Source organism: Osmerus mordax, chromosome 3 (assembly GCF_038355195.1).
Source record: "Osmerus mordax isolate fOsmMor3 chromosome 3, fOsmMor3.pri, whole genome shotgun sequence".
Lineage (NCBI taxonomy): Eukaryota > Metazoa > Chordata > Actinopteri > Osmeriformes > Osmeridae > Osmerus > Osmerus mordax.
The window spans coordinates 18,524,786-18,551,971 of NC_090052.1; the positions used below are offsets into that span (position 1 = coordinate 18,524,786).

Below are 27,186 nucleotides of genomic sequence, written 5' to 3' on the forward strand. Positions count from 1 at the left end.
TCTCATCTACAATGGTGGTCTCTCATTCATCGTGTTTGTACTCACCGTGTGTCCCCTGTCTCTCCAGGATGACCACCTCTACATAGGATCACTCTGCCTGCCTACCCTCCTGTCAGTCTGCCTAGTAACCCCCCCCCCCCCTGGATTCCTACAATAGAAAATAAAAAATTGCCGGTCTACAAAATACATTTTTATTCCTTATGACACAATTCGCATGAAGTTGATGTTAAAGCAACAATGACAGCATGGTTAAAAGTAAAACATACTATAGATGCCCCTTCAGGAATTGGAGCATTACAGACATATTGTCCATGTTTACTGAGGTTTTCAAATGGTTGTCTACATGTTCATCTCAATATTTAGAGTTGTCTGACAGCACACAGCTGGTGGGGTGAGGGGTTGAGGATTAAGCCCACAGCTGGAGTGAGGTCCAGATCATCCTCTGTTACCCCGGGTGGAGGAGAGAAACGAAAGTGTTGGAGGAGAGAGGTGAAGAAGAGGAAGAGCTCCATCCTGGCCAGACCTTCCCCAGGACACGCCCTGCGACCTGAGAGAGGAATGGAGAAATGGACCAAAAATATTTCAATCACACCAGACATTCTGAAAATGGTTACACTTATAACCATGTTGAATATGAAAATTATATACCTGCAGAGAAGGGAATGAAGGCATCCCTCTTGACAAACTTTCCCTGATCATCCAGGAAGTGGGCGGGGTTGAAGATGTGGGGGCTCTCCCATTCGCTCTCATCCTGCAGGACTGATGTCAGTAGAGGAATCACAGAGGTCCCCTGTATACCAGAGTGAGAAAGGGGCAATGATCAGTAGCTTGTTATTTTCAGACTCAGAGTACACTTCAAGATAGACAGTTATCTGACCTTCTTGATGAAGTATCCCTGGAAGGTGACATCTCTGCTGGTGACGTGAGGGAGGGACATGGGTACAATGTTGGCCAGTCTCTGGGTCTCATGGATGACAGCATCAGTGTAGGGAAGGTTCTTCCTGTCCTCTACCAAGACCTGACGACTTCCTATCACATTGCTGATCTCCTTCTGAACTTGGTCTGAGGAGAAAGAGTGGGGGAACAAACCATCCTCTAATGTGTCATGTTCATCAAAATCCAGTCAGCCATCATACTGAAGTGTAATGTCCCTTACCTTGTATATGAGGATACTTGGCCATGAGCAGGAGTCCCCAGCGTAACATAGTTCCTGTGTTGATTGTTCCAGCAGCAAAAAGGTTGGCCACAGAACTCACAATGTTATCATCATGGTAGAAAGAAGCCACGCTCCCAGATTCCTAACGCACAAAATACACAAAGGATTATTTTCAGAAACACTTTGAAAGAAGTCCAATTATGATGATGCTCTGGAGCCACCGGACATTTTTGTTGGACATAAACATCAATACTATCAAAATGTGGTGGGCATCATACGAATACGATGAACTTTATTTTCCCGCCCAGGGAAATTTGTCTTGGTCTCTGTGGTGCGTCATAAATGCCTTGACAGTCATAATAACAACAAACAATACATCCTCAGCCAAACATTATCAACAGTTACATAACAGTATTGCACATATCCCATAACATAACACATACATACACCTCATAATAATAAATGCTAAAAGATCACCGTAATAAAGGCACTATAAAAATTATTACATAGATTTCATCCTCAAGCAGCATTGATAAATCTTATGGAAGTTGGAACAAATGAGTTCTTAAAACGGTTGAGTTTGCAGTAAGGGACTCTATATCGCCTCCCTGAGGGTAGGAGGTCATACTCTGAATGGAGAATGTGAGAAGGGTCCCTTGCTATTCTCTGGGCTTGACTAAGAACAGATTGTTCATAAATAGACTGCAAGGTCTGGTAGCTGCTTTTTCCAATGACCTTCATGGCCATGTGCACCAGACAAGCGAGTTTAGTTTTCAGTTTTGCAGTGAGGTTGCCATACCAGGATGACATCCCATATCTGATTAAACTCTCCAGCACTGCCTGGTAAAATAAAACCATAACGCTTTTATGCATAATCATGTTAACCTACCTCCAGGTTCTGCTGTCTGGTCAGGAAAGAGTCCACAAAGCCTCGGCACATCTGAGGGTTCAGAGTCTCCTTCTGACCACTGATTACTTCTTTAATCACTTCCTTGTTGATGTCAGCAAGCTTCATTATTCGTCTCCAGTTTCCCAGCCAGGAACCCGTCCAGGGAAATGTGTTGTATAACTGAATCCCCATACAAATTAGGATCCAAGTATTCTGACCATACTGTATATACTTATACTAATAACAATGGTCTGCAGACATTACCTGGATTGATGGAGTGCCCAGTAGACTGTAGGTCTCATAGGTTCTGTCCACCAAGCCCTTGAACTGGGGGTCAGTGTATTCAAACCTGTTGCCATTCAAGATGACTGCCATGATATTGGAGACAGCATGGTGCAAGGGCCAGGTTGTGTCAAATGCTTTACCTGTAACAAATAGATCAGTCTTAAAATTCTCTCTTTTAACATATTGCTATGTTCAATGAAAGGCAATTTCTCATCCCTACCCTCATGTTTCTCAAACACTTCAATCAGGTTGCCACACTCCTCTATGATCTTCTCCTCACTCATCTTCTTGCCCATGCCAAAGTGTCTGAGGGTAGTGAGAGCAAAGCCTCTCATCTCTCTCCATGAGTCTCCGTTAGCAAACATGATTCCTGTGGTGACATTAATTCAGATTTAGTCACTTGTAAATAATTATTTAATAAATCAACATATAATTTGGTTTTCTTTGGTTTACCATGTCCTTTGGTTAAGTCTTGGAATATAGGAATGATGTCTCTATCTTCAAACTCCTCAGCATGGTTGACCAGAGCCTGCTTGACTGTCTTATATCCTGCCAGGACCACAACCTTCTTGGGTCCTAAATGGACTGTGAACACGGATCCATATTTCTTGGAGAGCTACAAAAGATCAGACCATGTTATTATGTTCACCTCAGCTAAATCACAAATTAGTTTCTGTTTACAGTGGGTTTAAAAAAAAAATCCTTTACATCATGTCTGGATTTGTTGACTTAAGCCATGTTAAGTGTGTCTGATTGTTTGAGTTGGCTAGGTCTCTGGCACCATTTATTTAAATACAGAAGCAGCCACATTTGAGGGTTTGCAATATGTTAAAAGAGAAAATAGAGGGATACGAAACCTGATTGGCTAATGCTGCAGACTATTCTGGTTGCTACATTTGTGGTGTGGCTACACATGCCATACACCTCACTGGACACTTTATTAGGTACACCTCCGTAGTACCGGGTCGGCCCCTTTTGTGTCTTCAGAACTGCCTTAATTCTTCGTGGCATACTTTCAACAAGGTGTTGGAAACATTCCTCAGAGATTTGGTCCATATTGACATGATAGCACGCAGTTGCTGCAGATTTGTCGGCTGCGCATCCATGATGCGAATCTCCCGTTCCACCTCCTCCCAAAAGGTGTTCTATTTGATTGAGATCTCGTGACTGTGGAGACCATTGGAGTGGAGGATCATTGTCATGTTCAAGAAACCAGTTTGAGATGATTTGAGACATGGTGCATTATCCTGCTGGAAGTAGCCATCAGAAGATTTGTACACTGTGGTCATAAAGGGATGGACATGGTCAGCAACAATACTCAGGTAGGCTGATGCGTTTAAACAATGCTCAATTGGTACTAAGGGGCCCCAAGTGTGCCAATAAAATATCCCCCACACCATTGCACCATCACCACAAGCCTGAACCATTGATACAAGGCAGGATGGATCCATGTTTTCGTGTTGTTTACTCTGACCTTACCATCTAAATGTCGCAGCTGAAATCAAGACTCATCAGACCATGCAACGTTTTTCCGGTCTTCTATTGTCCAATTTTGGTGAGCCTGTGTGAATTGTAGCCTCAGTTTCCTGTTCTTAGCTGAGAGGAGTGGCACCCGGTGTGGTCTTCTGCTGTTGTAGCCCATCTGCTTCAAGGTTCGACGTGTTGTGCATTCACAGACGGTATTCTGCATTCTGCAGCATTTGACATGGTCAACCACCAGATCCTGCTCGCTAGACTTCGAGATGGGCATCTCTGGCACTGCACTTCAGTGGATCTCATCCTATCCGTCATGGAGATCCTACCAGTTCTCCTGGAGAGGTAAAGTGTCAGGACCCCGCCAGCTCTCCACTGGTGTCCCACAGGGCTCTGTCCTTGGACCCCTCCTCTTCTCTCTGTACACCACCTCACTTGGACCGATCCATCACCTCCCATGGCTTCTCCTACCACTGCTACGCTGACGACACAGCTGTACCTGTCGTTCCCCCCAACTGATCCGGGGATCTCAGCTAGAATCGAGGCCTGCCTCACTGACATCTCCGCCTGGATGACGAAGCACCACCTCCAGCTGAACTTCGCCAAGACAGAACTTATCATCCTGGCCAAACCCTCCATCTCCCACGATCTCTCAATACTCTGGAATCTTCGACGTTGACCCCTTCATCCTCTGCCAGGAACCTCGGGGTTACCATCCCATACCATTCACCCTCTACAACATCCGAAAGATCAGGAGATACCTGTCTGAGCATTCCACCCAGCTGCTATTCCAAGCACTTGTCCTCACCAAGTTGGACTACTACAACTCGCTTCTCGCCGGTCTCCCAGCATGCGCAACCGGCCCTCTCCAGAGGATTCAGAACGCAGCAGCCCGCCTGATCTTCAACCTACCCAGACGCTCCCATGTTACCCAGCTCTTCATCTCCCACCACTGGCTACCCATCACGGCCCGCATCAGATTCAAGACCCTGGTATTGACCTTCCGAGCGGTGAACGGGACTGCACCTGACTACATCCAGTCTATCGTCCAGCCTTACTCCCCCACCCGCCACCTACGGTCTTCTTCTGACAACCGTCTGATGGTCCCACCTCAAAAGCGTCCACTTCCAACCCAAGCTCTTCTCCTGTCTGGCACCCCAATGGTGGAATCATCTCCCCACCTCCATCAGAGACACTGACCGTCTCCCCACCTTCAAGAAAAGGCTAAAGATGCTTGTAAGACGGTACTTAAGAAACATTTGTTGGATCAAATGATTTTTATTTCCTCCAGGAACACAATTACACTTATTGAGGGACTTAATGCACTTGTTGGTTAGTTGTAACGGATTTAACTACTTGTCCTCACTGTGAATTATATTATTGTTGCTTGCTTTCTTCCAGGTACACTCTAGCACTTTCGAGGATCATGTTGTTTAATTGTAATTTGTTCAACTACTACTATGCTCTTCTGGTTATACCCATTGGCACTTATTTGCTTTTCAAAATGTATGCTTCATGTTTTGGCTACCCGCAATGTTTTTGGGGCTATCTCGTTGTTTATGATCATTGACCTATGCACTTTTTGTAAAGCTCTTTCTTGTAAGTTGCTTGGGATAAAAGCGTCTAAATGAATGAACGTAAATGTACCTTGGTTGTAACGAGTGGTTATTTGAGTTACTGTTGCCTTTCTATCATCTCGAATCAGTCTGCCCATTCTCCTCTGACATCAACAATACATTTTCGTCCACACAACTGCCTCTCACTGGATGTTTTTTCTTTTTCGGACCATTCTTTTAAACCCTAGAAATGGTTGTTCATGAAAATCCCAGTAGATCAGCAGTTTCTGAAATACTCAGACTAGTCCATCTGGTAACAACAACCATGCCACCTTCAAGGTCACTTAAATCCCCTTTCTTCCCCATTCTGATACTCGGTTTGAACTTAAGCAAGTTGTCTTGACCCTGTCTACATGCCTAAATGTATTGAGTTGCTGCCATGTGCTTGACTGATTAGCTATTTGTGTTAACAAGCAATTGAACAGGTGTACCTAATAAAGTGGACGGTGAGTGTATAGGACCTTGGCTTCCTTACATTTCATTATGTTCCAAATGAATACAATATTTTACATACAATAGAATTAAATGTCAAATTACCTCAAAGAGTCCATTGTAGGGCCTGCTAAGATCCAGCATCAGCAAGTTCCCCAGCAGAGGTAGTGGTCTGGGTCCTGGAGGATCCTTCCCCTGTTCCTGGGAGCTGCAGGAGAGGAGGTAGAGGAGCAGCAGAAACACCACAGTCCCCAGCAGAGTCACCAAGCTGGGAGTCTGGAGAACAACACTATCCAACACAGACATGGTCCACCGCACACTAAACACTGAACCCTTACACCTGACACTCACTAGTGCTTTCACAAACCTGAGCAGCCAGAGCCGTTTATAGCCAGTAGCAACAGTCGGGGGTGGAGTTATGGCTGAATCTGTCAAGTTTATCAGTAACAAGATTTTGCCACGCCTTTAGAAAACAAGCTGATTCGTCACGTATTTTATACCTCTGTTACTAGGACACAGGGAAGCATGCAGTTCATATTTCCTTTACCTTAATTGTCCAAAGCATTGTGTGTCTCAGTGAAAGGGAAACCTGCTTTTTAGTCATATTGTCTAGTCTAACACATTTGATCACAATCAGTCCTACATATATATGGCAATTTGTATTTCTGAAATGTGAATTTTGGCTTAGGTGGAAGTTCTGGCAACTTAGTCACAGCATGTTATTTCAATTGATTTGCGAGATAAGCACTAGGCTGAAACAACAAATAGATTTTTGTCAAATAGCTTTTAATGTCTGCAGACATGGAGGACATGCCTTCTACAGGCTCTAGATGTGTCATTCAAAGATACAAGAACAATGTAGTCAACAAGGTTTTATACACCTTCTTGTAGGGACAAAGGACTGATGACATTTTACATTTCTCAAAAAGATGAACCAAAGTCACCGTTCTTTAGACACAATCAAATTGTTTCCTTGGTGCAATCAAATAATCTCATCAGTGACAACAATGGTCAGTCATGTGTAGACAGTTTTAAAGTACGAAATGGTGACAACATTGATTTGTCCTCAGAGCACTATTTCAAACATATAGAAATGATATTAATGACATGGACTAACAGGAATATATGAGCCATCACAGGGACACGTTTGGTCTTGAATATGAAGAGGTCTATCATTAACCCCTGATCAATTAACAATGATAACATTTTCTAACCAATAAATACTATATTACTCTTATTATTTTGTTTTGGCTGATTCTAAAATGTATTAAGATTGTTTTATATTTATCCTGTTGCAACAGTTTGTGTGGACGTGACTAGTACATGTCCATATCTACAAAGCAGAACTGCAGATCTTGGGAACATAACTCTTAAGTCCCAAAAGCAGAAATATAGGAAACCACAAGTGTTCCATTGGCAGTTCTCAGACAGACCACCTTGTCCTTGTATTACCAGACTTAATGTAAGGGAGAAACATTTTGTAGGCCTTCTTATCATTGTGTCTATGAACTATGTAGCTTGTATCATTTAGAAACTGTCATTATGCCGATTGCAAAAATGTGTTTACACCTGTATAATCTTGAGAGAATGGGACTAGAGACTGTATACACCAGGTCACACCAGGTTTGCTCACACGGAAGTGGAGCCAAGCAGTACACCAAGCTACTCTGCGGCAACTGTGAACTGTTTCTCTCAGTGGTACATACTTCTCCCGGAGGATCACACTGGAGATCAATTGCGATCAATTTAGTTTGGGGGTTAGAGTCACAGTCACTTTTCTTTCAAGGGTCATTTGAGGACCTTGTCCACACGCTGCCTGATCAGGCTGGGGATGCTCTCTCTGCTGCCCTCTACAGGAATTCTGCAGTCCTGAAAGAAAAAAAAGACTGCTTCTTCAAGGACAACAGCACAATATCCACCAGAGACCCGCTGGAACCCGTCTGTAGACTGTGTTAGTCTGCTCGATGTGCACTTGGAGGCTTTTCTGACCTATATGATAGTGTGGGTATGGAGTGTTCATTGAAAACAAGCTCAGAGATGGGGAGATGTGGCTCTGCCCATCCCTGGCAGTAGTGTTTTTGTCTGGGCTTTGTCAGACTTTTCTTTCATCATACAAAGGGGTAAGCATCACAACACATCTGGGCATGTGGAACATTGCATTGCATGCAGGTAATCATAGTGGGGTTGTTTGGGCAAGTATGAGGGAAAGGTCGTACCAAGTGTAGGTGAGGAAAGTCTTCTCTCTCTCTTCTGCGTGTGTCCCTGTGGAAAGCACAAATGTAGTCATGCAACTGCATTGGCTACTTTTGCAACCCACTCAGTACAGGAGCTGTACTCTCCATTCAGACGAACAATCCTCTTTCAAGAGAGTCCACTATGGAGGATCACCAGTGGCACCGGGATAACATCATTAAGACAAAAAGCCTATCAGCATGAGATGTGAGATGATCACTGACTCTCCCAGGAGAATGGCTCCCTCGCCCCCCCCTGACTATTGATTTAATACACCAGTGGATTGGCAGCTTCATACAATGCCTGGTTCTCAAAATAGTTGAGTCACAAATACATTAAGTAAAACACACACACACACAGATTACTGGATTTACAGTTTGAGGAAATGATTGGGCATGCTCATAATCCCAGTTTGAGAAGATGGATGCAATGTTCATAGCACAAGTAATATTACCATCACCTCTAGATTTTTGTTTGTTTTCTGATTCAGAGCGTTGTTTTATCCGTTGTCTCTTAAGATGGCAATCCAGAATGAATTCACATCACAACATTCATTATCATTGAATTCACATTAAACTAAGATATACAATTGGTATACATAGAACAGAAGAAATGACATACATTTCTGTTTTGTGTATGTCTTAAACTATATATATTCTGGATTTTTAAAGCCAAGACTTGAAGAACAGCTGAAATTCACACATCTAAAAGAAACACAAATGGCCATATCTACATATGACTGATTATGATCAAACGTGATGATAAAATGTGACAATTTAGACATTCAGAAGTAACCCAAGCAACAACAAAAAAACGCTCTTCTGAGTCACTGTGTCAAAGGTTTAAAAACACCTTCTGAATCAATTATCTACAAGCGTGGCAGTGTACCAAGTTGTTGAAGAAAGGAACAAATACAGCTCCACCCCCGACTGTTGCTATTGGTTATAAATGGCTCTGGCTGCTCAGCTTTGTGAAAGCATTAGTGAGTGTCAGGTTTAAGGGGTTCAGTGTTTAGTGTGTGGTGGACCATGTCTGTGTTGGATAGTGTTGTTCTCCAGACTCCCAGCTTGGTGACTCTACTGGGGACTGTGGTGTTTCTGCTGCTCCTCTACCTCCTCTCCTCCAGCTCCCAGGAACAGGGGAAGGATCCTCCTGGACCCAGACCACTACCTCTGCTGGGGAACTTGCTGATGCTGGATCTCAAGAGGCCACACCAGACACTCTGTGAGGTAACACTAACTATTTGGCTTATACACGTTGTAACATTTAAGTGATCAATTTGATACATACTGCAGTGAAAAGAGTGTATTGTGTTAAGGTTAAATATTTTGTAGGTAAGGTTAAACATGCAACATTAATGTGAAGTGTTGGCCAACTTCCCTACTGCTGTCTGTCACTGTTAAGTTAATAGTGCCCGAAGCGTACTAACTCCTGACACACAGAACATGGAATCAGAGGCTATGGCTATGGTGTGAGTATTTGAGCTAACAAGTAACATGACATGAAAAAGAACATGAAAAAAACTAACAATTGGGGACCTCTAGTGGCCAAAACAAGTCCATAACCCTGACTAAATTAACCAGTACAATAAGGAGATTTATACAGATAGTTGTAGTGTAACACTTTTAAATAAAGGATATGAAAAGAAAGTGTACAATTACAATCCATGATGAAGATTATGTAAAGACGTTCCTACAACCAGTAGGAATTTGATATGCGTGATCATTGTCCAACATTATTTTAATTCACAGAGTAAAGACATTATATATAATGACTGATCAGTGTTTGGAAGAAGTGCATAATCATGTGACATGCAATCATTTAGACCCTTCATATACTGTAAAATATACTGTGTGGCCTTCTCTAGCTCTCCAAGAAATATGGATCAGTATTCAAGGTTTATTTTGGACCAAAGAAGGTTGTGGTCCTGGCAGGATACAAGACAGTCAAGCAGGCACTGGTCAATCATGCTGAGGAGTTTGGAGAAAGAGAAATAATCCCTATATTTCAGGACTTCAACAAAGGACATGGTAACTGAAGGAAACAGAACGCTCTGTACATTGATTACATTCTTCTCCATACAAGTTACTAAATGTCTCAAATCTCCACAGGGATTGTGTTTGCAAATGGAGACTCCTGGAAAGAGATGAGGCGCTTTGCTCTCACTACCCTCCGAGACTTTGGGATGGGCAAGAAGATGAGTGAGGAGAAGATCATAGAGGAGTGTGGAAACCTGATTGAAGTGTTTGAGAAATATGAGGGTAGGATAGTGTGTTTCAGATGACAACAGCTCAAATGAAAATACTTTTGGTGTAGCTCTTGACATTACTGTAATTAATATTGTGTTGGCTGTAACAGGCAAAGCGTTTGACACAACCAAGCCGCTGAATTATGCTGCCTCCAATATCATCTCTGCCATTGTGTATGGGAACAGGTTTGACTACAGTGACCCAAAGTTCAAAGCAATGGTGGACAGAGCTAATGAGGCTACATGTCTGACAGGATCTCCATCAATCCAGGTATTGTTTGCAGACTTGATTTTAAACGGTTGTATTGAAAAGTGTGGACAAATCAACACCCTTTATTGAATGGGGATTCAGTTATACAACACGTTTCCCTGGATGGGTCCTTGGCTCTGGAATTGGAGACGCATAAGGAATCTTGTTGACATCACCCTTGAAGATATTAAAGAGTTAATCAAAGGTCTGAAGGAGACCCTGAACCCCCAGATGTGCCGAGGCTTTGTGGACTGTTTCCTGGCCAGACAGCAGAATCTGGAGGTAGGTACAACCTTTTAAGAAATAAGCCAGAAATCAAACTTTTGAAATCACAGTCAAGGGCTTGATCATCATAACTGGATTTCTTAAGTGTTTCTCCAAAATCCTTTTGTGAATTTTGTGTTAGGAATCCGGGAGTGTGGCTTCTTTTTACCATGATGATAACATGGTATATTCTGTGGCCAACCTGTTTGCTGCTGGGACCGACACCACAGGAACTACGTTACGTTGGACACTCCTGCTCATGGCCAAGTATCCTCACATACAAGGTAAAGGACATACAAACACACTTCAGTATGATGGCAGACTGGATTTTGATGAACATGAAACATTAGAGGATGGTTTGTTCCCCCACTCTTTCTCCTCAGACCAAGTTCAGGAGGAGATCAGCAGGATGATAGGAAGTCGCCAGGTCTTGGTAGAGGACAGGAAGAACCTTCCCTACACTGATGCTGTCATCCATGAGACCCAGAGACTGGCCAACATTGTACCCATGTCCATCCCTCACGTCACCAGCAGAGATGTCACCTTCCAGGGATACTTCATCAAGAAGGTCAGATGACTGGCTGGTTTGAAGTGACTCCTCAACAAAAATAGAATCTGAAAATAAAACTGCTTGTAGGAACCGCAGCTATAATGTAAACACGCTACTGATCATTGCCCCTTTCTCACTGTGGTATACAGGGGACCTCTGTGATTCCTCTACTGACGTCAGTCCTGCAGGATGAGAGCGAATGGGAGAGCCCCCACACCTTTAACCCCGCCCACTTCCTGGATGACAAGGGAAAATGTGTCAAAAGGAATGCCTTCCTTCCCTTCTCTGCAGGTATATCATTATCATGTTCAATATGGTTATCAACTTAACTATTTTGATAATGTCTGATGTGATTGAAATATTTTTGGTCTATTTCTCTATTCCTCTCTCAGGTAGCAGGGCGTGTCCTGGGGAAGGTCTGGCCAGGATGGAGCTCTTCCTCTTCTTCACCTCTCTCCTCCAACACTTTCGTTTCTCTCCTCCACCCGGGGTAACAGAGGATGATCTGGACCTCACTCCAGCTGTGGGCTTCACCCTCAACCCCTCACCCCACCAGCTGTGTGCTGTCAGCCGGGTCTGAGGAGAGAGAGAGAGACTGTAAGGCTGGGTGTCAAACCTGCCCCCACCTCTCATATGCTAAAGTCTGGAGTTTCTGGACGGTCTCAACTTGATGGCCCTCACACCCCATTCAAGATGTGGACTGATTGGTTGTCCTTGTGTATAAAGGGAATTGTAATGCATTGTTCTGTGGATTCTTCATCTCCTGAGCCTTTCTCCTCAGTTCTCCCTTGTCCTACTGTCCTACTCCTTGCTCACCTCTTGCTTTCTCTCTGATTTACAATGATCATGGTAGAGTAGGTAAGATTTAAAGCTTTCATATTGTAACATGTTTGCCTTGTAATTGATTTCATTCATTTGCAATGTTATTAAATGCGTATTTCATTTAACCGTACTTTGACCATTCTTGCTCTGATTTAACCCATAGAGTCAAATACCTGGAATTCTATTGGTATTGGCATGATTTGGTTCATGCTAATAAACTATTCAGTTTCCCATCTTCCTTTAAACCATAGGGGAATTCGTTTTGGTTGTTTGGACAATATTTAACCCCCTACAAGACAGTCTCAGAGACACACCATTCATCCTTCTACTGCACCACCTTTTTGATGTAGTTACACTCATTTCAGGAATATTGAGAAATAGGCAATACTCAACATTATGGTTTGTGGACTACAAAAGCAAGTTTGTTCATAAAGCATCTTGCCTAGTACTGTTGTGCTATTTATTCCAACAAGACAATCAGTATGGCATCTAACTTTTAATAGTGGCTGGTTTAGGTATATTGTCAGACAGCTTTATATATACAAATTATTAATAAAAAGAAATGACTACAATGAAATATACGTCATTTGTTTCCATTATGTATGTTTATACACTTTTTTTATAAAGCATTCCTTATTTGATATTTTTGTAACCCTTTGATACACAACATGGGTCTAAAGTGACCCGGGAGAGTTAACATTTTCTATATCTTCGCAAAAAATATATTTAATCATTCAGTATTCCAGGTATTCCTCAATTAACTTCTTTTTGGTCATCACAAGACCTTATTTTCATTTTTTCTTTCTTACTTTTGGAATATAAATATTGTTTGTAACACTACCCCTCTAATGCACAACATGGGTCTAAAATGACCCGCATTCATTTACTATGATATTTCATGTATGGCTGAGTGTGTCTTTGCCATATCTTTAGAAATCATCTAATTTCATAATTTAATATTCCAAGTATTCATTATATATCTAGTTATTTATTGCCACAAATACTTATTTTTCTTCTTTCTTTTCTTAATTTATAAACAACCATTGTTTTTGTGTTACTACCTTCAGTTTACAGACATGGGTAAAAAATGACCCATATGTATTCCTATGGAGTTTTATAGGAATTTTTGATATTAGTAAATTTTTGCAACTTGGAACATATTTACTGTGGATAACTATTCACCTGTCACACATTTCACAACTCAACACAGCTGCTTTTAGGCTGGGAGATGTTCACAAGTGACATCATTGATGAGGTCCTGAAATGCAACAACTTTGAGACGAAGAGCTGCAACAGCAAAAGGGAAAGAGTGGAGAAGTATCAAACAGGAATTCATGGCCTCTATCAGTTTGACCCTCCTTGCAGGGGAGGACAAGAGCCTAGATGTGGCTTTTTTGGATCCAATTGCAAAATTCAATGTATAAAGCCACCATGGGGCTAAAGAGATGATATCACCAGCTTGACTTTTGATGACAAGAGGAACAGGGCTTTGTAACAAGAAAAACATCTCATAGCAGCATTCAGGTATGTGTGTGACTGTTTCCTGGCTAATTGCAGAAGACAGTTCATTCCCAGTAACTTTGTCACCAGAGATGAGCAGTGTGTGCCATACATGCCCGGCCAGCAAGCCTGCAAAATGTGGAATTAGAAAATTCTGGATTTGCGATGTGAGGGTCCCATATGTGGTAGACCTGAACATTGTGGGGACTCTTCACCAGAACAAACCGAACATACGAGTCACAAAGACATCCAAATGAAGGGAGATGCCAAGTTCCAAATTTTTTCATGGTCATGTTGCTCAAGGGACATTTTAGACCCATGTTGTGCATTAAAGGGGGTAAGCATAGCTTGTGTATCAAAGGGTTAATTATATTAAAATAAAACAGCCAAAATTCATACAATTAAAAGAAACACAAATGGCCATACCAAATATGACTGATTATGATCAAATGTGATAATAAAATGGGACTATTTAGACATTCAGAAATAACCCAAGCAAACCCCAGCCATGAACCTAAATAGAACACTCTTTACACATCTCAGTATAGGGCTGAAAAGCACGTTTTCCTTTCACTCGAATAAGGTGTAACATGGAGAATAAAAGTCAAATTACTTTCTAAGCTCTTCTGAGTCACTGTTTCAAATGTATAAAAACACACTGTGAACCAAGTCATTAACTACAGGTGTGGCAGTTTGCCAAGTTGTTGATGAAACTAACAAATACAGCTCCACCCCTTCTGTTGCTACAGTTTATAAATGTATCTGGCTGCTCAGATTTATAGTTGTGTTAAACTATTAGTGAGTGTCAGGTGTAAGGGTTCAGTGTTTAGTGTGTGGTGGACCATGTCTGTGTTGGATAGTGTTGTTCTCCAGTCTCCCAGCTTGGTGACTCTGCTGGGGACTGTGGTGTTTCTGCTGCTCCTCTACCTCCTCTCCTACAGCTCCCAGGAACAGGGGAAGGATCCTCCAGGACCCAGACCACTACCTCTGCTGGGGAACTTGCTGATGCTGGATCTCAAAAGGCCACACCAGACACTCTGTGAGGTAACACTAACTATTTGCCTTATACACGTTCTAACATTTAAGTGTTCAATTTGATACTGCAGTGAAAAGAGTGCATTGTATTAAAGTTCAATATTTTGTAGGTAAAGTTCAACATTTGTAAACATGTAACATTAATGTAAGTGTTGGCCAACTTCCCTGCTGTCCGTAACTGTTAAGTTAATGGTGCCTGACGCCTACTAACTCCTGACACACAGAACATGGCCTAAATTTGTCAGGAATCAGAGGCTATGGCTCAGGGGCGCTGCTAGACATAAAGCTTGTAGCGTTAGACATTTCTGCAGCAGTCTATCGTTGTTAACAGCCACCAAATGAGTTAGCTAGCACCTTAAATAATATTCACGGGAGAAAAATGACAGACGGCCATCGTCTTTTTGGTCTAGGAACTCACATTGACCGTTTATTCTGTGCATGCTCTCAACAGCATCCTAGTGCACGCAGGCACACGCGTTCCAATATGACGTCACTGCGTAGGCTATTTAACATGGCTTTGCTACATATATATCATCAGATATGCTTAACACTCCCACCCAAAGACATGTTTATAACTCTCTATAGTGGTAAACAAAACCCCAAAATACATAACTCCAAAATAAAACATCTGGCATACTGGCCGTTCTAAAAACTTCAAAAACATTTGCCAGTTCACATTACTCTCCAAACAAATATCCCTTGAACTTCTCAAACGTAGCCTTTGTCACTGGCTTGGTAAGGACATCAGCTACCATGTTTTCAGTAGGGCAGTACTCTATAGATATTTTCCCTTCTGCGTGTGTAGACCGTACGAAGTAATACTTTATATTTATGTGTTTGCTTCTCTGTCTGCATACTGGGTTCTTAAATAAAGCTATTGCACCCTGGTTGTCCTCATATATCTTGACTGGTAAATGCTGATTACTATCTATTCTTTTAAGTAGTTGTACAAGGTACATACTCTCTTGAGTCGTGGCTGCTAGTGCCATATACTCAGCTTCACAGGTGGATAGTGTAGTTCTTGATCTATAGTACCCTTTAAGTACCTCAGTAGGTGTTTTACTGTAGCCCAATGTTTTTTCTTTGGTTCTGCTAGGTATTGTGATAGTTAAACTACCCAGATAAGGTCAGGTCAAGTACATGTCATAATGTATATCAAGCTACCTACTATCTCTCTATATCCTGTTGAGTCAATAACTTCACCCTCGCTGTCAAAGTTAAACTTTTGCTCACATGGGGTGGATCTCGGCATGTGTCTCTTTTGAGTCATTTTGATCTCTCCCTCACTCTGTCTAAAGTCGATACCCAGGAAGTATTTAAGTGGACCCATATCTTTAATCTTAAACCTTCTCTTCAACATTTCTTTTACATCACTGAGTAAGGTGGTGTTACTCGCCGCTATGATTAAGTCATCTACCCATACTAACAGTCACCTTCTCGTTCTCAGATTCTCTGATGTAGACACAATGATCAGCATCATTTTGTACAAAACCATTCTCTGTAAGGTGATCATACAGTAACATGTTCCAGTTACACCCGGACTGTTTTAAACCATACAATGACTTATTGAGTGTACACACTAAGTGTCCTTCTGTTTTTGACTTGATCTCAAAACCTTCCTGTTGTTCCATATATACCTCACAGTCCATTGGAGCATGGAGGTAAGCAGTCTTCACATCCATTTGGTGTAGGGTAAAATCCTCCTGTACAGCCACCTCGGACAGAGGTCATGTTGGCTGTCGGTGAAAAGGTCTCTTTATAGTCAATCCCTTCTACTTGACCATATCCTTTTGCGACATATCTGGCTTTACAAGTGTCCAGAGAGAGGCTCTCTTTCACTGTATATACCCAGCGACCTCCCACTGCTCGTTTGCCTCTTGGCAGCGGGGTCAGAGTGAAAGTCTCATTTGCTGTCAAAGAGTTCATCTCCTCTTTCATCGCGTCAGTCCACATTTGTTGGTTCTTAGAGTCCATAGCCTCTCTAAATGTTTTAGGTACATCATAAGCCACTCTGTAGAAGTAATCTACATTTTCACTTTCGTCATTATTATACTCAGCTTTACACTGGTACTCTTTTAAGTATTCTGGAGCCATTTTCTGTCTCGTAGGATACCTCCTTTCTCCCTGTTCACTCTGAGTACTATATGTCTGGGTCGGACCTGCCTCAGCAGTCTCCTCAACACTGGACTCTACTCTCTTTAGCCTGTCCCTGACCCTGGTTGACTATCTTTGATCGTGTATCTTTATAACTCTCAATGTCTACACCCATGTCACCATCTGTTTGAGTCTGGCTACCTGCGCTACCTTTGGTGATGTATTTCACCAGCTTATGTTTCAGGGCCTTTCCTGATTCAGGATAATACACTTTATATGCTGGACAATATTTATCATTGCCTACAAAAATCCCTTTTTCGCATCTAGAATCCAGATTCTTCTTATTTTGCTTATATACGTAGCATTCAGAGCTAAATGTCTTGTGGATTAGCCAATTATTTTCGTCTTTGAAGTGGATCTCTGCTCCGTTGGCTGTCGCTGCTTTGACCGAAAAGATGTTTTGTGGAAACGATGGGACGTAGAGTGCCCGCCCGAGCCTGGTTCTCACCCGTCGTCCCTCGCTGTCCAGCAAGTAGACTTCGGCGTCTCCCCTCATCTTCGCCATCCCGCTCACCTTGGTTCGGTAGGCAAGCTCGATCATGTGGTTCTCGGGTCTGAAGCTCTTGTCAACTGTTTTGAACTTTCTGGCGTCGTTGATCATGTGTGTTGTGGCGCCGCAGTCGACCATGAGACCCTGAAAAAAAAACAATTGGGGACCTCTAGTGGCCGAAACAAGTCCATAACCGTGACTAAAGTAACCAGTAAAATAAGTAGATATACAGATAGTTGTAGTGTAACACTATTAAATACAGGATAGGAATAGAAAATGTACAATTACAGTCCAGTATGAAGATATGATTATGTAAAGAAGTTCCTACAACCAGTAGGAATTTTCTATGCGTGATCATTATCCAAATAGGCCAACATTATTATGATTCAGAGTAAAGACATTATATATAATGACTGATCAATCTTCGGAAGAGGTTCATAATCATGTGACAGTTATTTAGACCCTTCATATACTGTTAAATACACTGTGTGGCCTTCTCTAGCTCTCCAAGAAATATGGATCAGTATTCAAGGTTTATTTTGGACCAAAGAAGGTTGTGGTCCTGGCAGGATACAAGACAGTCAAGCAGGCTCTGGTCAACCACGCTGAGGAGTTTGGAGATAGAGACATCACCCCTATATTTCAGGACTTCAGCAAAGGACATGGTAAACTGAAAGAAACAGAATGCTCATTCATTCCATTATTCTCCATACAAGTTACTAAATGTCTCAAATCTCCACAGGGATTGTGTTTGCTAATGGAGACTCCTGGAAAGAGATGAGGCGCTTTGCTCTCACTACCCTCCGAGACTTTGGGATGGGCAAGAAGATGAGTGAGGAGAAGATCATAGAGGAGTGCGGCAACCTGATTGAAGTGTTTGAGAAATATGAGGGTAGGATAGTGTGTGTCAGATGACAACAGCTCAAATGAAAATACTTTTGGTGTAGCTCTTGACATTACTGTAATTCATCTTGTGTTGGCTGTAACAGGCAAAGCTTTTGACACAACCAAGCCGCTGAATTATGCCGTCTCCAATATCATCTCCGCCATTGTATATGGGAACAGATTTGACTACAGTGACCCAAAGTTCAAATTAATGGTGGAAGGAGCGAATGAGGTTACATATCTGACAGGATCTCCATCAATCCAGGTATTTTTTGCAGAATTGATTTTAAACGGTTGTATTAAAAAATGTGGACAACTCAATACAGTGCAAAACAAACACTTTTTTGAATGGGGATTCAGTTATACAACACGTTTCCCTGGATGGGTCCTTGGCTCTGGAATTGGAGACGCATAAAGAAGCTTATTGACATCACCGTAGAAGATATTAAAGAGTTAATCAAAGGTCTGAAGGAGACCCTGAACCCCCAGATGTGCCGAGGCTTTGTGGACTGTTTCCTGGCCAGACAGCAGAACCTGGAGGTAGGTACAACCTTTTAAGTAATAGGCCAGAAATCAAACTTTTGAAATCACAGTCAAGGGCTTGATCATCATAACTGGATTTCTTAAGTGTTTCTCCCAAATCCTTTTGTGCATTTTGTGTTAGGAATCCGGGAGCATGGCTTCTTTGTACCATGATGATAACATGGTATATTCTGTGGCCAACCTGTTTGCTGCTGGGACCGACACCACAGGAACTACGTTACGTTGGACACTCCTGCTCATGGCCAAGTATCCTCACATACAAGGTAAGGGACATACAAACACACTTCAGTATGATGGCTGACTAGATTTTGATGAACATGAAACATTAGAGGATGGTTTGTTCCCCCACTCTTTCTCCTCAGACCAGGTTCAAGAGGAGATCAGCAGGATGATAGGAAGTCGTCAGATCTTGGTAGAGGACAGGAAGAACCTTCCCTACACTGATGCTGTCATCCATGAGACCCAGAGACTGGCCAACATTGTACCCATGTCCATCCCTCACGTCACCAGCAGAAATGTCACCTTCCAGGGATACTTCATCAAGAAGGTCAGATAACTAGCTGGTTTGAAGTGACTCCTCAACAAAAATAGAATCTGAAAAAAAAAACATGAACAAGCTATTGATCATTGCCCCTTTCTCACTCTGGTGTGCAGGGGACCTCTGTGATTCCTCTACTGACGTCAGTTCTGCAGGATGAGAGCGAATGGGAGAGCCCCCACACCTTTAACCCCGCCCACTTCCTGGATGACAAAGGAAAATGTGTCAAAAGGAATGCCTTCCTTCCCTTCTCTGCGGGTATATCATTGTCATCTTTAACATAGTTATCAACATAACTATTTTTATAATGTCTGGTGTGATTGAAATATTTTTGGTCCATTTCTCTATTCCTCTCTCAGGTAGCAGGGCGTGTCCTGGGGAAGGTCTGGCCAGGATGGAGCTCTTCCTCTTCTTCACCTCTCTCCTCCAACACTTTCGTTTCTCTCCTCCACCTGGAGTAACAGAGGATGATCTGGACCTCACTCCAGCTGTGGGCTTCACCCTCAACCCCTCACCCCACCAGCTGTGTGCTGTCAGCCGGGTCTGAGGAGAGAGAGACCGTCTCAGAGACACACCATTTATCCTTCTACTGCACCACCTTTTGATGTAGTTACACTCATTTCAGGAATATTGAGAAATAGGCAATACTCAACATTATGGTTTGTGGACTACAAAAGCAAGTTTGTTCATAAAGCATCTTGGCTAGTAATGTTGTACTATTTATTCCAACAAGACAATCAGTATGGTATCTAACTTTAACAGTGGCTGGTTTAGGTATATTGTCAGACAGCTTTGTATATATACAAATTATTAATAAAAAGAAATGACTACACTGAAATATACATAATTTCTTTTCATTAACCTCTTGCCTCACCCCCGTTTTTCTATCCGTTTCTACTATTTTTTTTCTATTGAATAGTCTGTACACCAGAGGGCGCACTAGGTAAATTTCACCTGTGGCTTCCACTGCATTGATTGGGCTTGATAAACAGGTGTGTAGCTCCCATGCACAAACGATGCATGGAAGACCACTGAGATGCCACTGGTGAGTAGCTTAGCTTGGAACCATGTAGTCAGTTGCCTATATTTTAGTTGCAAGCCCGTATTTGTGTTGTAGAATGATTTAGTTGTAATTATTATTTTGAATGCTTAGAATCTGTTTCTTTAAGGTTTTCAACCTGCTTAATCTGCTGGAGTTAATAAAAAGCACTAAAGCCGAGTTGAGCCTCACGTCTCTCTATGTCTCTTCCTGGGTGTTGTCAAGTGGACCAGTATTGTCGGAGATAGAACTTGACAACCATATTGACATCATAATGGAAAGACAAATGACTCTTCTCAGCTCTCCAACATGAGACACATACAGATGAGATGACAATGTTCCAAAATAAATTTGGAGGATAAATGTGGACTGTCCACACACCACCCCTACAAATGCACGGACATCTTAAACTCCTTTCCAACCTTCTTTGTCCCCGGAAGTCCGAGTAACTGCGAACGATAAGCCAACCTTCCCAGTATAGCGCCAAGCTGCAACAATCAGATCTCCATCTGTGGAGTCTGCCAGTCTTATAGTCATTTCCCCCAAAACAATCAAGCCCACCTGCATTCAATTCATTCAATTGGGTGGGCCCATGCTCATTCCATTTGATTGATGATGAGTCCCGAGGCTCGTTCTCATCACAATATAACACTCTAAACACATATCAGTATAGGATTAAAAAGCAAGTTTTCCTTTAATTGAGACACTGACGATGTGCTCTGGAGAATAAAGGTAAAATGAAATTCTAAGCACTTCTAAAACATGTTGTAAAACCAGTTTATTATCTACAGGTGTGGCAGTGTGTTAATTTATTGATGAAACCAACAAAAACAGCACCAACTCCTTTAACTGGTGCTACTGGTTATAAATGGATCTGACTGCTCAGATGTAACGTTCTGTTTGTTAAACCATTAGTGAGTGTCAGGTGTAAGGTTTCAGTGTTTAGTGTGGTGGACCATGTCTGTGTTGGATAGTGTTGTTCTCCAGACTCCCAGCTTGGTGACTCTGCTGGGGACTGTGGTGTTTCTGCTGCTCCTCTACCTCCTCTCCTGCAGCTCCCAGGAGCAGGGGAAGGATCCTCCAGGACCCAGACCACTACCTCTGCTGGGGAACTTGCTGATGCTGGATCTCAAGAGGCCATACCAGACACTCTGTGAGGTAAATCTAACCATTTGGCTTAATACCAGTTGTAACATTTTAGGTATTCAATTTGATGCATACTGCAGTGAAAAGAGTGCATTGTGTTAATGTTAAATATTTTGTAGGTAAGGTTAAACACACTATTTTTCCTGTAACAGGAAAAACATTTAGCACCACTTCATATTAAAGTTAACTAGAGAGGGTACAATTTCTGGGGAAATTGTAGGGTGTGCTTGCTTGCGTCGGTTGCACAGGGGTCCGTTTTTGAATGACATTTTTACAACTGATTTATGTATATTTTATATGAAAATGCATACTTATTATTTATTAAGATTAAATAGATTTAACGGCATTTTTTTTTTGCTGCTCATTTACAACTGAAAATACGAGTGAAGTGTAGAATGAAATAGATGTCTTCTCATTTCCCCTGCAAGAGGCAGCCTCATCGTTGAATCAAAACGAATAAATTTGGCAGACCGGTGTAAAAATGGACCTAATCTCTATGACTTAAACGTCATTTTAGGTTTTTCCCTTCTCGTGATATTTTCAGGCATGTAGCCTACTCATTGCATTCATTCATTAATAAATAACCCCCTTTGAAGATTATTCTACGACGTTACCCGGCAGTAGAAGATGGAATCGCGATTCAGACAGTCCCATCTGCTAACTGAAAATATGCCCCCCAAAACGTAAATAAGCTTGACATTTATTTAGAGGAAAATCGCTCATTCATAAAAAGCTCACTGGTAGCGATCATTGTCAGTAACAACGCAAAATGCGATATAGCCCTGTGTGGAGAAGCTGCACCGGTAAATTGTACTACTACGGTACAGTACTAGTACAGTAGACTACTGCTGTGTTCGTCTTGGTAGCGATTGCGTTGGTTGAATTGGATTTAACGTTCCGTTGTACGGTTTAGGCTGAAATTAATTATTTTCATGAACAGATTGGCAACTTTTAGGCTGTGGCAATGAAGTTCAGGTTAGTAGTTAGATAGACTTTTGATTAAGTAAGGGGAGTGCCGAACATGTTCTGTCGCCGTTTGACTTCCTACAGCTGTGTAGATGTTTTTGTAGTGTCTCACGTAGGCTACAGCATTGCAGTGAGCAACACTGGTTTGAAACCACAGGTAATGATAATTTCACCCACAAATCGTTTACTTGTAATGTAATGTCATAATAAATCCTACAACGAAAATGTATTTGTGAGGAATGTTTATTTTAAAGATTGAAAACAGATGCATCATAGACCACTGTAGTATGTGTTGCCCGGGCAACAGAGGCTAATGTCATGATGCTAATGCTTCAGTGAAATAGTAGACTACCGTTTCCAAAAGTAGATGTGGGCCTACTTCCTTAATAATATCAGCTAATATTGTACATTACATTTCATAATTGTGTTTCACATCACAAAGTAAAATGAGTAAATAGTTATCACCCTGGCCTCTTTGCTTGTGGCGTTCCTGCAGCTGCCTTGCAGTAAAGCTATAGTTAGCCTAGCTATCCCCCAAGTTAACAGATGTGAAACGAATGTTCTGCTACAGGTAGTCGCGTGTTTTCGTGACGTTAGTGACGTAGTGACGTTAGTAACGTCAGTGACTGTGGCTAGCAAATTAGCCACCGTTAGCTTCACTTTTCACCACAAAAACGCAATTTCTACTTAAACCATGCAACGGAACGTAAATAAAAATACAACCACCGCAATCGCTACCAAGACGAACCTTTTGACACCGCCGTTGTGTATGTAGTCCAAATATTGACTGATCCTTAGGGGGGCGAAAATAAATAATAAATATATATGTGAGAGAACAAAGGTTGTGCTCTCGCCGAAGGCTTGAGCACACCCAATTAAATGTTCACCATTAAAGTTGAGGGTAACTACGATGTAGCTAAACGGTACATGAACAAGCAGTAGGTTAATACAACAATACCTATAGCCATACCTACAGTAAAATAATTGTAGGTACATAGTCAGCTATGTGATTATAAATGTGTTCGTGGTATAGGTTATGACAAGTAATGCATTATGTGCAATCACAGTTCAATAGGCTAACATCATTATAATTCACTGAAATGAAAAGATTATCTGTTCAATAATTACTGATCAGTATCCTTGAAGAAGTGCATAATCATGTGAACAGCAGTCATTTAGACCCTTCATAAACTGTAAAATACACTTTCTTGACTTCTCTAGCTCTCCAAGAAATATGGATCAGTATTTAAGATCCATTTTGGGCCACAGAAAGTAGTGGTCCTGGCCGGATACAAGACAGTCAAGGAGGCTCTGGTCAACCATGCGGAGGAGTTTGGAGACAGGGACATCACCCCTATATTTCAGGACTTAAACAATGGACATGGTAAAATGAGGGTAACTGAATGCTCTGTACATTGATTATTACAAGTTAGTAAAACGTGTAATCTCCACAGGGATCTTGTTTTCTAATGGAGATTCTTGGAAAGAGATGAGGCGCTTTGCTTTCACTACCCTCAAAAACTTGGGGATGGGCAAGAAGATGAGTGAGGAGAAGATCATAGAGGAGTGTGGCAACCTGATTGAAGTGTTTGAGAAACATGAAGGTAGGGCTGTTGTGTCAAATGACAATTTTGCTCAAATGAAAGTACCTTTGGTGTAGCTCTTGTCATGACTGTAATTCATCTTGTGTTGGCTGTAACAGGCAAAGCATTTGACACAAACCAGCCGGTGAATTATGCTGTCTCCAATATCATCTCCGCCATTGTATTTGGCGACAGGTTTGACTACAGTGACCCAAAGTTCAAAGCAATGGTGGACAGAGCTACTGAAATTGTATGTCTATTAGGATCTCCAACAATCCAGGTTTGCAGACTTTATTTAAAAAATGTTATGATAAGTGTTTACAAATCTACACAGTACAGTCCAGAATGTTTACACCTTTTTGAATGGGGTTTCAGTTATACAACACATTTCCCTGGATGGGTCCTTTTGTCTGGAACCAAAGACGTATAATGAAGCTTACTAACATCGATACAGAAGAGATCAAGGACTTAATCGGAAGTCTGAAGGAGACTCTGAACCCTCAGATGTGTCGAGGCTTTGTGGACTCTTTCCTGGCCAGACGGCAAAACCTGGAGGTAACCTTTCCAGTAATAGGCTTGAAATCATCAAGGCCTGTATCATTGTATAATAATTTATATATACACTGTATATAAAAAATATTTTTGCGGCTGTGGCTCGGGGTGGAGAGGGTCATAAAGCTCTCGAGTACCGCGTAGGTACGGAAGCGCTGTATAAAATGCAGTCCCTTTATCATAACTGTATTTCTTAAGCATTTAAAAAAAATCTTGTGTGTTAGGAATCCGGGAGCGTGGCTTCTTTATACCATGATGATAACATGGTATATTCTGTGGCCAACCTGTTTGCTGCTGGGACCGACACCACAGGAACTACGTTACGCTGGGGACTCCTGCTAATGGCCAAGTATCCTCACATACAAGGTAAGGGACATACAAACACACTTCAGTATGATGGCAGACTAGATTTTGATGAACATGAAACATTAGAGAATGGTTTGTTCCCCCCCTCTTTCTCCTCAGACCAAGTTCAGAAGGAGATCAGCAATGTGATAGGAAGTCGTCAGGTCTTGGTAGAGGACAGGAAGAACCTTCCCTACACTGATGCTGTCATCCATGAGACCCAGAGACTGGCCAACATTGTACCCATGTCCATCCCTCACATCACCAGCAGAGATGTCACCTTCCAGGGATACTTCATCAAGAAGGTCACATTGCTGGCTGTTTTAAAGGGAAAATTGCATATGACCACAGCTTCCCCCCCCCAAAAAAATAATAAAATGATGTTGATTTCTCACTGGTGTACAGGGGACCTCTGTGATTCCTCTACTGACATCAGTCCTGCAGGATGAGAGCGAATGGGAGAGCCCCCACACCTTTAACCCCGCCCACTTCCTGGATGACAATGGAAAGTTTGTCAAGAGGGATGCCTTCATGCCCTTCTCTGCAGGTATATAATCGCAATAGCATGGTTATCAACATAATTATTTTAATTTCTGCCTGTGACAATATTTTGGTCTCTTTCTCTCAGGTCGCAGGGCGTGTCCTGGGGAGGGTCTGGCCAGGATGGAGCTCTTTCTCTTCTTCACCTCTCTCCTCCAACGCTTTCGTTTCTCTCCTCCACCTGGAGTAACAGAGGATGATCTGGACCTCACTCCAGCTGTGGGCTTCACACTCGTTCCCTCACCCCACCAGCTGTGTGCTGTCAGCCGGGTCTGAGGAGAGAGAGAGAGACTATGACCTAGGCATCACTGCTGAAATAAGTTGATAGAAACTGAAAATTATACATTAGCCTGCTATGGAATATTTCTGTAGGAATACATAAGACATCCATTGGATTTAATGCTGCTGTGGTTGTTTTCATAAGTATCGTTTTTATTAATAGTAACGCCCAAGAAATAAATCCTGCTAATTGCATCTTAAATGTTTTAATAAAGTTCATTTTTTCAAAATACATTTTGCGTCCATAACATATTTATAATTTGTATATGTACCTGAAGTGTGGTTCAACTTCTGCTCACTGTGAAGTATTCTGTAGTGTCCTAGTATGAACTCAAACTTCTAAGCAGGGCTCTGCAAATTCTGGGCCCCTGGGCATGAACGCATCATGGGCCCCTCCCACCCCTCCTCCTATTAACTCAACCACAGCTAGTTATATATGTAAAACTATGTCCATTGCAAAATAATATTGATTGTTCAGTAGGCTACAGCAGCCAATGAAAAATGAACAGCACACAATCTATAAATGTAATTAAATTATACATACCAGCAGCGAGCATAATACCATGTAGTGTAGGCCTAATAATAAAGATGCCTCTTAAGTGGATTTTTTTTGTAGGGCAAGTGGAAGATAAATTTACTTGCTTTATTTACTTATATTTACTCTTTGTATATGGCTCTGACCTAATGTAGCTTTTCAGGAAGTGTCCATGTGGTGCCGACATGCTGAAAAGTTACAAGGGAAAAACCAACTTTTTTCTCAATAGAACGTTCAGATTCCAATGTATTCCTATGGTATTTTCATCAACATGAATTCAACTTGATTTTTCTCAAAATGTTTGAGAATATGTTTTAACATTGACCAAACATACCTTATTTTGAAGAAAACGACCTAAACTTTAGTTTAAGATATGTCTCCCAGTGGTGCCCTAGCCAAAGCAGCAAAAACTCAAAACAGTATTTTCATACACTTTCTCAATGTTTATTGCAACCAATATTTGATAGCATTAAGGTGTAAGTGTCTACGTGCTAACTTGCATACTTGTTTTTCATGTATTGCTAGTAGTCGCTAGTTATTGAACTAAGAAAAGGATGTTGAAAGCAGGTTTATCCACACTGTGCTCAAATGGTGTCAAATCACTTATCCTACTGAGAGAATTAGGCTATCCCCGATCATTATGACCTCGCCTCGCACTCTTTAGGTGAGAGGATTAGAAAAGCAAGTATGGAGATGCAGATGGTCATTCCACAGGAGCCAAACAAGCCCAAACCTTTTGACCCTCATCTGTCATGTGTCTTGACAGTTGTAATCTGTAATTTAAAAGGTTTAAAAGGACCTTCTTTGAATTTACTTTGCTTAGTTAGATGTAATGCACG

At 41.8% G+C, this 27,186-nt stretch overlaps 2 protein-coding genes across 5 annotated transcripts; one reads left to right on the forward strand and one right to left on the reverse strand.

The window, feature by feature from the left end:
• Positions 1-182: 182 nt before the first annotated feature.
• On the reverse strand, positions 183-6,206 carry LOC136941299 (cytochrome P450 2K1-like). The gene is made up of 9 exons (XM_067233773.1): positions 5,957-6,206; positions 2,784-2,946; positions 2,551-2,700; positions 2,310-2,470; positions 2,046-2,225; positions 1,157-1,298; positions 878-1,062; positions 649-790; positions 183-547 (listed from the first exon to the last, which is right to left on the reverse strand). The coding sequence occupies exons 1-9, from the start codon at positions 6,155-6,157 to the stop codon at positions 360-362; spliced, it is 1,512 nt and encodes a 503-aa protein (XP_067089874.1). The 5' UTR covers positions 6,158-6,206; the 3' UTR covers positions 183-359.
• A 2,898-nt stretch (positions 6,207-9,104) lies between these two features.
• On the forward strand, positions 9,105-26,000 carry LOC136939789 (cytochrome P450 2K1-like). 4 transcript variants are annotated; one of them, XM_067232222.1, is made up of 25 exons: positions 9,105-9,312; positions 9,951-10,113; positions 10,195-10,344; positions 10,442-10,602; positions 10,684-10,863; positions 10,988-11,129; positions 11,229-11,413; positions 11,545-11,693; positions 14,608-14,761; positions 17,899-18,061; positions 18,139-18,288; positions 18,386-18,546; positions 18,642-18,821; positions 18,946-19,087; positions 19,187-19,371; positions 19,479-19,630; positions 21,397-21,559; positions 23,735-23,897; positions 23,968-24,117; positions 24,216-24,376; positions 24,472-24,651; positions 24,873-25,014; positions 25,114-25,298; positions 25,399-25,540; positions 25,622-26,000. In XM_067232222.1, the coding sequence occupies exons 1-25, from the start codon at positions 9,112-9,114 to the stop codon at positions 25,807-25,809; spliced, it is 4,092 nt and encodes a 1,363-aa protein (XP_067088323.1). In that variant the 5' UTR covers positions 9,105-9,111; the 3' UTR covers positions 25,810-26,000. The 4 variants fall into 4 exon arrangements, with proteins under 4 accessions (XP_067088323.1, XP_067088319.1, XP_067088320.1 ...); XM_067232220.1 differs by lacking the exons at positions 9,105-9,312; positions 9,951-10,113; positions 10,195-10,344; ... (11 more) ...; positions 19,187-19,371; positions 19,479-19,630 and adding an exon at positions 21,078-21,133 and having other exon boundaries at positions 21,457-21,559; XM_067232218.1 differs by lacking the exons at positions 14,608-14,761; positions 17,899-18,061; positions 18,139-18,288; ... (12 more) ...; positions 25,399-25,540; positions 25,622-26,000 and adding an exon at positions 11,788-12,383 and having other exon boundaries at positions 11,545-11,686.
• Positions 26,001-27,186: the final 1,186 nt, after the last annotated feature.